This window comes from Corticium candelabrum, chromosome 19 (assembly GCF_963422355.1).
Source record: "Corticium candelabrum chromosome 19, ooCorCand1.1, whole genome shotgun sequence".
In the NCBI taxonomy this organism is placed as follows: Eukaryota; Metazoa; Porifera; class Homoscleromorpha; order Homosclerophorida; family Plakinidae; genus Corticium; species Corticium candelabrum.
Genome location: NC_085103.1, coordinates 4,674,880 through 4,687,379, shown reverse-complemented (window position 1 = coordinate 4,687,379; position 12,500 = coordinate 4,674,880). Strand labels below are relative to the sequence as shown.

At 42.8% G+C, this 12,500-nt stretch overlaps 2 protein-coding genes and 2 long non-coding RNA genes across 4 annotated transcripts in view; 1 reads left to right on the top strand and 3 right to left on the bottom strand.

Annotated features, from left to right (window-relative positions):
* Positions 1-1,019: 1,019 nt before the first annotated feature.
* LOC134194832 (uncharacterized) lies at positions 1,020-1,938 on the bottom strand. The gene is made up of 3 exons (XR_009972253.1): positions 1,811-1,938; positions 1,208-1,444; positions 1,020-1,150 (listed from the first exon to the last, which is right to left on the bottom strand). It is a non-coding gene; the product is annotated as an uncharacterized LOC134194832 (long non-coding RNA).
* Positions 1,939-6,052: 4,114 nt separating this feature from the next.
* On the bottom strand, positions 6,053-6,813 carry LOC134194629 (protein disulfide-isomerase A5-like). Its single transcript, XM_062663571.1, has 6 exons — positions 6,798-6,813; positions 6,668-6,735; positions 6,443-6,534; positions 6,317-6,385; positions 6,123-6,259; positions 6,053-6,075 (listed from the first exon to the last, which is right to left on the bottom strand). The coding sequence occupies exons 1-6, from the start codon at positions 6,811-6,813 to the stop codon at positions 6,053-6,055; spliced, it is 405 nt and encodes a 134-aa protein (XP_062519555.1).
* A 3,390-nt stretch (positions 6,814-10,203) lies between these two features.
* LOC134195185 (uncharacterized) lies at positions 10,204-10,987 on the top strand. The gene is made up of 3 exons (XR_009972339.1): positions 10,204-10,268; positions 10,337-10,386; positions 10,818-10,987. It is a non-coding gene; the product is annotated as an uncharacterized LOC134195185 (long non-coding RNA).
* A 217-nt stretch (positions 10,988-11,204) lies between these two features.
* The window catches only part of LOC134194757 (malignant fibrous histiocytoma-amplified sequence 1 homolog), a 5,388-nt gene continuing 4,092 nt past the window's right edge, over positions 11,205-12,500 (bottom strand). Inside the window, exons 2-3 of the mRNA XM_062663712.1 lie at positions 11,581-12,500; positions 11,205-11,498 (exon numbers count right to left, since the gene is read on the bottom strand). The exon at positions 11,581-12,500 is cut by the window's right edge and continues 1,141 nt beyond it. Of these exons, the coding sequence (XP_062519696.1) occupies positions 11,401-11,498; positions 11,581-12,500 (1,018 nt within the window). The 3' untranslated portion in view covers positions 11,205-11,400. The remainder of the gene's footprint in view (positions 11,499-11,580) is intronic.

Sequence of the window (12,500 nt, the reverse complement as noted above, 5' to 3'; positions counted from 1 at the left end):
TGGTGAATCCCTTAATCTCAAACCTGTCAGCCAGTTTGCATTGTTTGGTGCAGTCAACAGCAGCCAATATACCATAATGCTAAGAAAACATTATAGTAGTACGATTGTCTGTTTGCCTATCAATCCATCTGTCCATCCGTCCGTCTGTCTGTCTGTCTGTCTCTTTGTCTGTCTTTCATATATTTGCATACTGCAATTACTGCTAGTACAGGCTAAATATTGTCCAGCGACCTTAGTCTGTCTGTCTCTTTGTCTGTCTGTTTGTCTGTCTCTTTGTTTGTCTGTCTGTCAGTCTGTTTGTCTGTATGTATGCTTGTCCGTCTCTTTGTTTGTCTGTCTGTCTGTCAGTCTGTTTGTCTGTCTCTCGTCTGTGTGTCTGTCGGTCGGTCTGTCTCTCTCTCTGTCTCTTCGTGTGTCTGTCTTTTTGGCTGTCTGTCTGTCTGTCTGTCTGTCTGTTTGTTTGTCTTTATCTCGATCTGTTGTCCGTCTGTCTGTCTGTCTGTCTATTAGGTATATGAGTCTAATTTTTCCCACAGGCACACACTTATATCTCACATTTCTTCTTCTCAATCATGAAATTAATGTTGCTGAAAGCAGATCTCGGCCTTGCAAAGACATGAAATACTCGATCAAAACTGCCAAGAAGATAAACGTCTTCCAGGTAAGCCAGAATTGTTACTTCTTTGTTGTGAGACTGTAGATCTTCCAAAATCGGTTGCATTGCAATTGAAAACAAAGCAGAACCAAGTGGGTCTCGATCCCTAGTGCACACCTTCTTGACAGCTGAGAATAACCGGATGAGATCTCTGAAGATAGATTAGTGGGTTGATGTCAGAGTACACTAGTGCAGCGTGATTGTAAATATCAGGAAACGTAGTAAGCACTTGGTTCAGCAAATGAGACCGGCTTACTGAATTAAATGAATTCTTCACATCAGTTCTAAGCAGAATCTAGTCTTCATGTTTTCCAAAAGAAGCTGCACCTGCTGCACCAATAGCTCTGCATCTCCCTCAACTGTCTGTCTGTCTGTCTGTCTGCTCCTCCATTTCTATCCAGCCCAATAAGCAGGCAAGATCACCAACCCCAGAGTCGTGCATCTGCTTGGCCGCATCACCATACGCTGGCTTCATCGCCTTGCAGTGTCCACACCCTAACAAGCCCAATCACACACCAAATCCACACGACCAAAACACACTAAACGACTCACAAGGTGCATAAAACATGACCAATACCGAGTCGTGCTGATCAACAAACATATCAAATGAGTCATCAGTTAGATGTTCCACACTACTTGGCTCATCACTCCACTCGGGTTCATGAAGGTGGTGAAGCAGTCGGTGGCTCATCTGGATTCTCCATGAACTGAACGAAATCGTCAGTCTCACGTCCACCCGCATATCTCTCACCCTTCTTGCCATAATTGTAGTACTTGATTGTTGGATACCTACAAGATAACAAAATGTGTTGGCAAAGTTTTCGTTCATGATCAGCGGACAAGAATGTTTAGTATGGCGTACACACACACACACACACACACACACACACACACACACACACACACACACACACACACACACACACACACACACACACAATACTATGAAGGTTCATGCATGCATGTGTGTGTGTGTGTGTGTGTGTGTGTGTGTGTGTGTGTGTGTGTGTGTGTGTGTGTGTGTGTGTGTGTGTGTGTGTGTGTGTGTGTGTGTGTGTGTGTGTGTGTGTGTGTGTGTGTGTGTGTGTGTGTGTGTGTGTGTGTGTGTGTGTGTGTGTGTGTGTGTGTGTGTGTGTCAAGACTAAAACATCTCACCCTTCAACTCCTTCTTGAGTACACAGATTTCAATTACTGGGATATGTGCAGTCTACAGCAGCAAATGCTACTTTCTTCTTCTCAACCATCAACTCAGCAGCTTCCTGAAATTTGGCTTCGCTGCCTTATGTAACGGTAGAAGTACTGTTAGACATGTTCACGCTCAAAGCTAACTCAACACCAATTCCCCGTATCACCTCGCGTACCCTTACACTACTCCCCCCTTAAATGAGAGCAGGTCCAGACGTCTCTCAATGGTACTCTAGACTAAAAAGTACAACGCAACGTTATATAACTCAACTCAATCTGTCCATAATAATTAATTACGTTAAGTCATATCAGTGTCTATGATATAATCGTCGAGACGTATTGGCATTCTGGGCTGGCGTCGTGGGCGATCCGCATTGCGTCGTTCGCGCAGTTGTTGTTCGTCATCGGTAGATGGTGTCGCTTCGTCCGCAGTCGTCCACTCCGATTCGCTCTGGTTCTCTTGCGCCTTATCAACGCTGGTAGGTGGTGAGCTTGTAGGTGGACTGCGTGGCTGCGTGTTTCCGGGAGGCACTGGTGGACGACGATGTGTATAAGGCTTCATACGGTTGTAGTGAGCGATGTTTTCTTTTCTGTCGCCTAACTTACGAATTACATAAGTGACCTCTGAGCAACGCTTCACAATAACGTAAGGTCCAGTCCAATACGGTGTTAGTGTACGCGCCTTGCCGCGAGGGACACGTGGCTGGTAGAGCCATACGTGGTCGCCAGGGCCGTATGGCGTGTGGTGTGTGCTCTGGTTGTACCGCGTTTGTTGATTAAAGGTGGCGATATTAAGATGGTCTGCGACGCGGTCATATAGTTCTTGTGTGCACTGTAATGTATCTGTCGGTTGGGGATGTGAAGAGGAACCGTTTTGTTCTTGTGATTGCTGTATATCTGCTTGCGGTGTGGATTGGAGATGGTCCGTCAAGGAATCTGTCATTGTGCGGGCTCCCTGTTTAAAAATGATGCGAATTGGAGACGCATTAATCGTGTCATGCTTGGCAGAGTTGTATGCCAACTGCACGTCTGGTAGTCGATCTGGCCAGTCGGTTTGAGAGCGGTGAACGACTTTTGCCAGAGTTGTTCCTAGAGAACGGTTCAACCGCTCAACTGAGCCATTAGCTTGCGGGTGGTAGGCTGAAGAGACAGTGTGCCGGATCCCATACTTAGCACACAATTCGTTAAACGTCGTGCTCGTATAGCAAGCACCTTGGTCGGAATGGATGGTACGCGGGATGCCGTAGCGTCCGATCCACTCTCTCAATTTGGTGCTAACGGTGTGGGCCGACGCGGTTGCAATAGGTGTCATTTCCGCATACTTGCTGAAAGCATCTTGGAAGACTAGAATGTAGCGGTATCCGTCTGAAGACAGTGGCAATGGCCCTTTAATATCTGTCTCCACGATATCGAACGGACGAGAAGGGCGAGGGCGTTGGCAAAGCGGAGCTTTAGCTGCAGCAGTCGGATGGTTGCGTTCTCAGCAACGGTGGCACGACTGGGTATATGCAGCAACATCCTGGCGCACTGTAGGCCACCAAAAACGTGCGAGTAGCCTGTCGAGGGTTTTGTTGGCTCCCTGGTGTCCTGCCGTAGGGTCATCGTGCGCCACTTGTAAGACTCGTGGTACAAGCGAGAGTGGTACGACCAACTGTCTCGAGTCGTGCGCCTTGCGCCAAACGATGTCTTCTTCAAGATAAAGATCATGTCGCAGAAAACTTTTCACACTAGGGGAGGCGTCGGCTGACGGAAGACGACGAGACTGGAGAAGTCTAATGACTACCGCGATATCAGAGTCTGCTGCTTGGGCAATCCGAATGTCGTCTTCCAAAAATTGTGATGACTTGTCGTGACTTGTGACGTTGGCAATTGTGTCAGTGGGTTCCTTTGCAAAGCCCAAACGGCTCAACGCATCTGCGACGCAATTCTGGGTACCTTCAACGTACTGGATGCTGAAATCATACAGCTGTAGTTCCGCAAGCCATCGGGCGCGTCTACCCCAAGGGTCTCGGGTGACGGGAAAATATTGCAATGGTCTGTGGTCAGTCCGTAGCACAAACCGCCTGCCGAGCAGGTGGTGGCGAAAGTACCGAATAGCTGATACTATAGCGAGCAATTCGCGGTCGTATGTCGAGTAATTCCATTCCGTTTTAGTCATAGCTCTGCTAAAAAATGCGACAGGATGTGTCCCTTCGTGTGTCTCCTGAGCGAGTTCTGCACCCAGACCAACGGTAGAGGCATCCGTTGTCAGAATGAGAGTGCCGACCGGACGAATGTGACTTAGCAACGGTGACTTCATCAATTGTAGTTTTAATGTTTCGAACGCTGTTTGGCACTCGTGCGTCCAATTGAATGCTACTCCCGCATGTGTTAGTTTTGTGAGAGGGGTAGCTGTCGTGGCGTAGTTCCTAATAAACTTTCTGTACCATCCTGTCGCCCCGAGAAAAGTTTTGACTTCGGTAGGTGTGGATGGAACGGGCAACCTGCTGATGGCGTCCAGTTTAGTGCTGGAAGGTTGTATCCCCTCGGCGCTAAGTTTGTGTCCACAGAAGATGACTTCCGCCATAGCGAAACTGCATTTATGTGCTTTGATGCGGAGACCGTGGGCCAAAAGATTTTTGAACGTAGCCTCGAGGCGTTCCAGATGAGAGTCGAACGTAGCAGAAATAACGCAAATGTCGTCCATATAGAGCGCCAAATGCGTTGGCGACATATGTCCGAGAACACGGGCCATCAGCCTACAAAAGGTCGCGGGCGCTCCTTTCAACCCGAACGGCATCCGAGGAAATTCCCAGAGACCGGATGAAGTACGGAAAGCGGTTTTCTCTCTGTCGGCCTCAGCGACTGGTACCTGGTGATAGCCTTGTGCAAGATCAATTGTGCTGAAGTATCGCGCGCCAGCCATGTTGTCGATAACGTCCAATACGTTGCCCGTGGGAAACGCATCGCTCTTAGTACGTGCGTTTAATTGGCGATAGTCAATGCAGAGGCGCATAGTCCCGTCCTTCTTCTTTACGGGACAAATTGGAGCCGCATATGAGGACGTTGACGATCTGATAACACCGTTATTCCGTAACCTTTGAACTTCACTTTCGATCTCATGTCTCCACCCGCTCGGGGTGCGCCGGTATCTAGAAGCCACTGGTGTGTCATCTGTCAGCTTAATTGTGTGCTCAATGGTAGACGTTCGTCCTTCATTTCCATCGTAAGCAAACACGGTCTGATACTTACAAAGCAAATGTTGTAGTCGTCTTGATTGTTCATCTGTGAGATGATTTCCGGTCGTGATCTTGTCAACGTCTGGCGGTCCTATGGTTGCGTTGGTAGATGTGGTTGCCTCTGTAAACTCTGCTAAGCTGCTCAGTGTAGCTGCTGCTTGTTCGTATTCAGGTTTCATTTTCTTGCAATGGCTACACCCTAAAAATCAATACTTTACACACACACACACACACACACACACACACACACACACACACACACACACACACACACACACACACACACACACACACACACACACACACACACACACACACACACACACACACACGCACACACACACACAGGTGTCAAATGTTTTGAGATCTGTCATCCATAAATTGGCAAGTTCTGCCGACAGAATGGACATTGGCACCAAATGGCTAAGCGAGTACTAATCTGAGCTTTGTTGAGGTCATGTGATCAGAGCAACGCTTCACTTTTGTTTGGATATCTTCTAATACTCACACAAAGTTCACAAAAGGGAACTTATAAACAGATCTCTTTTCAAGACCAATGGCCATGCATGCAGTTCCCTATGACATTCTACTACAAAGTTCATTTTCTCTACTAGGGGCTAGTGTACTGAAACTTCTAACATTTACTAATTTAGCTCAGCTGCTGTACTGCATGCACATGCTACCACATTACTTTTAGAACAGAGCACGTGAAGGAAACAGTATGGCCTCTAGACGGATAAAATAATAGCGCTCAACATGTCCATATCAATTGGCACCTTGTTTGCTAAAAGTCCATTGCGCCTTATTAGATTATGCTGATGTGGCCAGACCACTCTCAGCAGAATAACCACACAAAAACTAGACTACTGGAGTCAGGAGTCTTCTGGCAACAGGTGCCTGCCGCCTAAAGGTGAGCTAGTCTGAGTCACTTCAAAGTTCTATACGTCTGCCGCCTAGAATTCACGTCTTTGTCGCCAAAATTGAAAGTCTGTCGTCAAATTGGCGACATTGCGACAACTTAGACACCACACACACAACATCACTGATAATTAACACATTCTTACACGGAGCATAAAACATCACCAGTAGAGAACTCGTATCAGCCAAAGTGTCACCAAATGTTTCATCCGTCAGATGCATTACATCGTTCTCTTCATCACTCCATGACGACTCTTGTGGCTCATCTGCAGGAGCCTCACGACTAATACAACCAACAATATGTTAAGATCTATAAATGTGACTCAAATGTATTAGTCACTTGTTCATCCACTTGATGATCTCATCTTTTGTTCTTCCTCCTCCGTAATCAAACATTTTCTCGCCTTTCCTAAATATTCGAGTGCATGGTGAGAAGAATAGCTGTTTTTGTAATCAAGAGTCTTACTCACAATAGACAATTGTTGGATAGCCTGTGATGTTGAATTCATGGATGACATCACGACCTTCCATTGTAGTGACGTCCATCCCTGCCAGTACCTGCCACCAATAATGTAAAGCATTTACATTATTGTGTGCTTCTCCAATATGACTATTGTATTGAAGGGATGCATCTCACAATACACTAGACTGTTGTATTGGAGAGATGCATGTCTCACTACTATCAACCTACAGCTTTATCCTTCAACTCTGTAGCCGCAGACGTGTATTCCAGCTTCAACCTCTTACACACACCACGCCCTGCAATCACAATGAAACACCAACATTAAAGACAAACTCATCATGTTATCTAAAAAACTTACAGGGAGCATAAAACATCATCAATATCGGCTTCACCTCTTTTTCAACATTTTTCTAAATTCCTGGCAACAACAATTAAAGTGTTGCAATGTGTATGCAAACAAACTTGCACAAACACGTGCACCCAGGCACACACACACACACACACACACACACACACACACACACACACACACACACACACACACAGTGCTCGAAATAGCGGTCGGACATCGGACATTTCCGAACACTTTTGTTGTTTGTCCGATCACGAAGAAGAACGTTCGGACAAGATGTCAAACTTTAGAAACGCAACTATAGACATGCCGTAAAGGAGCTCTAATGTCTTGCTCTCAAGGTTAGATTTATCATTTTTTCACTACAGCTAGCTACACAATGAGCGTCTATTCGTTTTGCCGCATGTTTCTGATGTCTATTACCCAGTGATCGCCGCTCTTCATTTGATAATTGAATTATAATTACTACGCCACCGGTGCGGCCAACTGTAATCGACGTGTTTCATCTCTATATCAAAAGGTTCGTTGTAATTAGTGTTTCTCGTATATGGGTTATCACAAGAGATACACATGAGTTACTAGTAGCTACGTAGTATGGTCAGTGGGTCTTTCGGTCATTTCAAATTTTAAATTTTCAAATTTTAATTTTTTAATTTTAAATTTCTAATTTCTAATTTTTTTACATAACGTTTTTATTTTTTAAAAATTTGCATTACATTTTCAAATTTAAATTTTTAAAAAATCAAAATTTCAAATTTTATTATTTCAAATTTGTAAATTTGTAGGTTCAGAATATTAGAAATTGCTTTGCCGACGAGAAAGCGGACGTAGTTGTGTATATGAACCGATGGTCGGATTTGAACTAACAGAAATTGAACGCTCGTCCGTTCTTTCAAATAATTTGAGTACATCAGAAAAAGAAAGTTGAAAGAACGAGTAGTAGCGTACGCGGTAGCGAGTCCATTGGACGACGTAGGGGTGTATTCCAACGCGTGCTGATACATTGATTCAATTAAACTAGGCGCGGTTTCTGCTAATCACATCAGCACGTTTCCTCTACCGCGTTTCTGCACCCGTACGCCGCTTCAGACAGCTACTAGTAACTCGAAGTGCATGACAGCGTCGTTACTGTAGATGTAGGAGTACGATAGGCCCAACTGCAAGTTGTACTTCATGTCTAGATTTTGTACATTTTGTACGTTGAGATTTAGTTTTGATAACATTTACTCAGAAACAGTCAACGGCCGTTGGCAGCAACTACATGACTCTTGGCGCTACTACGATCACCTTACAACTACCTTCTAATAGCATCTACAATATCATATACAATACGCCAATATGATGTAATACAATAATTTAGCCCGTGACTCAATTTGATACGATGTGCCTATACTGTACGTGCCGCGCTGCGGTATAGGTTACAGTTAATTAGTTGGGGAATCCCCAAGTTGTTCGTGTCCGGAAATTTAGTTAGTCGGCGCTGCCAGCTCTCACGATCCAGGAGAATTTCCAAAGCACCATCGACCACCAACGTGATTGTGCCCTCCACGACCTCGTAACGCTAGCGATCTTGCCGAACATGTGACAGCATTCTTTCAACGCACGCTCTACCGATCGACCCCTACCGAGTGCTAAACGATGTCTTTGACTCGGATCCGTTGTTTATTGTGTGTGCGTGCGTTGTACGTGTAGTGTGGGGGCGTCCTTCAACGAAACCCCTAATAGATGTCGATACCGATACTAGAGGATCTCTAGCTGCGTGTCGTTGCATTCTTAGCTAATTAGAGACTCTGTAGAAAGGGTACGATACAGTACAAACGTAATTCACGCGATCGTGCAGTAAGTTGCTTGTGTAAAGTTAGTTGGTATTGAATTGGCGGTTATTCTGCCGGTACAGTACGTATACGTAAATCTAGTAGTGGACGCGGTACCGTCGGGGGAGGGGCGTGTCAGCAGTACTGCGTGCGTGTCCACCTTTACTATTTGGTCTCGTAATTCACTCGTAGTCAGTGTGGGTTCTGTTCTCACGGCACAGGAGAGACACAGCACGAGTTACAGAGTCGGCGTATTTACTTTCTAGTTGCACGTGGGCACACCTTGCAAGGTCTCCTCTAGCTGCAGTGGAGGTAGTGGCTAGCTAATGATGTGATTTGGAAGAGTCGTTGTCTTACGTCCTGAGTAGGTATGACTGACTGTATTATAGCACTACATTGTTGCTAACAGGTATCTACGTATTCTCATTTTGTACTCACACATCTGGGCATCATCGACTCTATTAGATCTTGCCTGCTGCTTCCATCAGATGTCTGGACTTTTGGGTCGCTCATTGATTCCTTACCATCAGATCCATGCAATAAATTTAGTTTGCTCATCTCTTGATCAGTTCATGTCATTACTCTAACCCGTCGGGTCATCATGATCAATAACAATGTAGCCAAACAACAGCAAACAAGCCAAATTTTATGTTTATATTTTGATATCAAATAAATACAGTAGTGAATATGATGCAACAAAAAGAAATTGAACTAAATGTTGATATCAATAATTACAAATTTTTTGTGAAATTAAATAAGAATGAATGCCAAAAATTAAAAGTCAAGTCAACCTCTTGCTAGAGCACGAAGTTTGACCAAAAATTATGCCTTATATTCCACTCTGATACATATGCATACATGTATGTATGCCAGCTGCCAGTAATTTATGGATACAATTAATTAAAATTAAAATTAAATTATTCTAAATTTAAATTATTGAATTAAATTATTAATTCCTAATTTAATTATTTTAATCAATAAAATGTATTAAATTTAATTACGATTAAAATATTCATGCCATACATGTATGCAGACCATCTGCCAGTAATTCATAAAATCAATTAATTTAAATTTAATTTAAATTATTTTAATCAATAAAAATTTAAATTAATAAACTATTATAAAGTATTTGTGTTATCAGACTTTTGTCTTGTTAACAGTGACTTTCAGCCATTGCTTGATGTTCTCGTGCTCTGGTTTCAAATTCGAGACGATTTTGCCAATTTGTGTTCATCTGAGGTGAATAGCCGATAGAGTAGCTGAAGTATTGCTGTCTGTTTGTTACTGTGTATTGTGTGGGTTTAGTATGAAAAGATCAAGAGCTACTGTGAAGACATCACAGAAGGAAAGTTTTCGTTCGCGATTATTCATGGAGTATACAGCAATATGCAGAGCACACAATTAATAAGTGAGTGGTGTGTGTGTGTGTGTGTGTGTGTGTGTGTGTGTGTGTGTGTGTGTGTGTGTGTGTGTGTGTGTGTGTGTGTGTGTGTGTGTGTGTGTGTGTGTGTGTGTGTGTGTGTGTGTGTGTGTGTGTGTGTGTGTGTGTGTGTGTGTGTGTGTGTGTGTGTGTGTACAATGTGTTGCCTTCTCTTCAGATGTATTGAGACAACGTACAGAAGATGTGGATGTAAAGTGATACTTTATATAATACCTAGAAAAGGTTCAACTAACGATCACTTCACAACCAACCATCTTCTCACCAATATATCTATTTATCTATCTTTACAGGCACATTCATTTGAATACACAAGGAAAGTGCATTTTGCACTAGAAGAACAGTAAGATGAGTTTACTCTTGAATAGTCTCAAACACATTAGCTATAGGATTACTCAACTATCTTGCCTAGTTTGATGATCTAATCACATTTGTTAATCACTGTAATATCTAAATGCAAAATATATTAATTTTATTTTAGTCAAAATATATTAATTTTAGTTATTGGTAAAAATATGTTAATTTTATTCTATGATTAAAATATATTAATTATGTATTTTGGTCAAATTTAGTTTTGATTTTATGGACGTTACTTTGACTATATTTAATAAACAAAAAATGAGTAGCAGCTTTTGTATACCAATAGTACATACACTTGACATTAACACAAAATTAATTAATATTAATAAAAATAAGAAATAAGTCAAGCCATAATGGCATCTATTGTTGTTGAGATTTGTTTGATAAACTGTGTTGTTGTCTGTTGTTTTGCAGGGCATTAGAGGAGATATCTAAGCTCGGTGGCAATCCTGTCTTATCTGCTGTGTTTGAACGCCTCAGAGCTGTGTATGCCCACCAATAGATTGCCGAGATAACATGTTAAGCAAACGTAATTATTTTGATGTGATGATATAAAATTTAAAATAATAATAACAAAAACAAATTATTTAGCTGCGACGTCTCGACATGCAAACATTTTCCTAGCTGAGCAAGATGGTAGAATGAGAGACAGTTTACCAGGCTCATCAATATCCACCTATTGCATGCCTGGCCATGTTGACTTTGGTAAGTATGATGCAGCGGTGGGGTCTGGCTACGCAAGACTAAAATATCTAGCGCGCGCTAGACATACAAGTCATTTCAATACAAATTTATTCACAACTTCAAGTTTATTATATGATATCACGTTCATTAAAAAACTACCTATAGAATAAATAAAATAAAATAAAATATTTAGTGTTGTATATCACTGTCCAATCCTCTTCTCACTGCTCCTCCCACTTTAGCTTTATCACAAGCAGACAACAACTGACCAACTGTAGCTTGTCTGTTCTCATCTCTCCAAGCTGACAAAACTTTACGCTATCTGTTGGACATCCATTTGGTCCACTAGAGTTCCACATTCTGGTGAAACAACATCACAGAGAAGAATACCTTCCTTTACACTTGGACACACTAAACAAATACAAAACACACATAAAACCCACATTCTAAGTACAAACAAAACACAGTACATGTATTTGTATTTGTTGTTTACCTTGTACTATAGCTGATACATGCTTTTTCATCTCGGGACTGTACTTTCCCATTACAGTTTCTACTGCAAATGATCCCCATCTTTCATTAGGCACAATATGCTTAGGTTGACTGGGAAGAGAACTTGTGGTCGTCAAACTCTCACTGCAGATGCATCGATCAAAAAGAACACCAGGAACAGACTGGAGAAGATCCTCCACATCTGACACACAACGCAGAAGAACATGCCACAATCTGCCAACACTGTGATGTGACTTGACTACTCTAGCACTGAGACGTAGAAAGCCAGGTGAAGTATTCTTGCTGCAACAAAACAGCAAACTCACCGCACCATAACACATCAGCAGTCCACTGCTCCAGTGACGAATATAATTAGGATGATGACGATGACAACGAGCAGACAGTCGTTCAAATAGACCCAAAGGACAATTATATGCAAATGAATATTCGACCACAACTTGCATCACTCCATCTGCTACATCTGCACACCAAAGTTGACTCACATCATTCGGTTCCTCGTCATTCAGTAACCATGGCAACAACAAGCCAACATTATCTTGTTTTAGCTTGCAAATCAGTTCTTTGCAGCTGTCCATCTGATTTGCTTGCTTAGATGATTCCGATGTCGTGCTGATGGTGTCTGTAGACATGGACAGAGTTGATGTAATCTCGTGTCTACCAAGAGTGTCTGACAGTTCCTGAACTACAACATCTGATGAGCCAGTCAGATAAGCAAGGTCAAGAGCAAGAAAAAGCTTAATAAACACGTCCACATGACGATCTGCAGTAAGGTGGAACTCACTCCACAACGCTAGCAGCATAGACACCCTCGCAATGCCGTTACAAACAAGGTCACACTTCATTTCCTTAAACTGTTTGGGACCTATGTCTGCTCCAATAAAGCGATAGTCATATTCTAAA

Coding starts and splice junctions, on each gene's coding strand:
- LOC134194629 (XM_062663571.1), bottom strand. Junction 6,535..6,667: donor CAGAGTTGAAGGATAAAGCT/GTAGGTTGATAG, acceptor TATTGGTGGCAG/GTACTGGCAGGGATGGACGT. Junction 6,076..6,122: donor GGTGATGTTTTATGCTCCGT/GTAAGAATGTGT, acceptor GTGGTGTCTAAG/TTGTCGCAATGTCGCCAATT.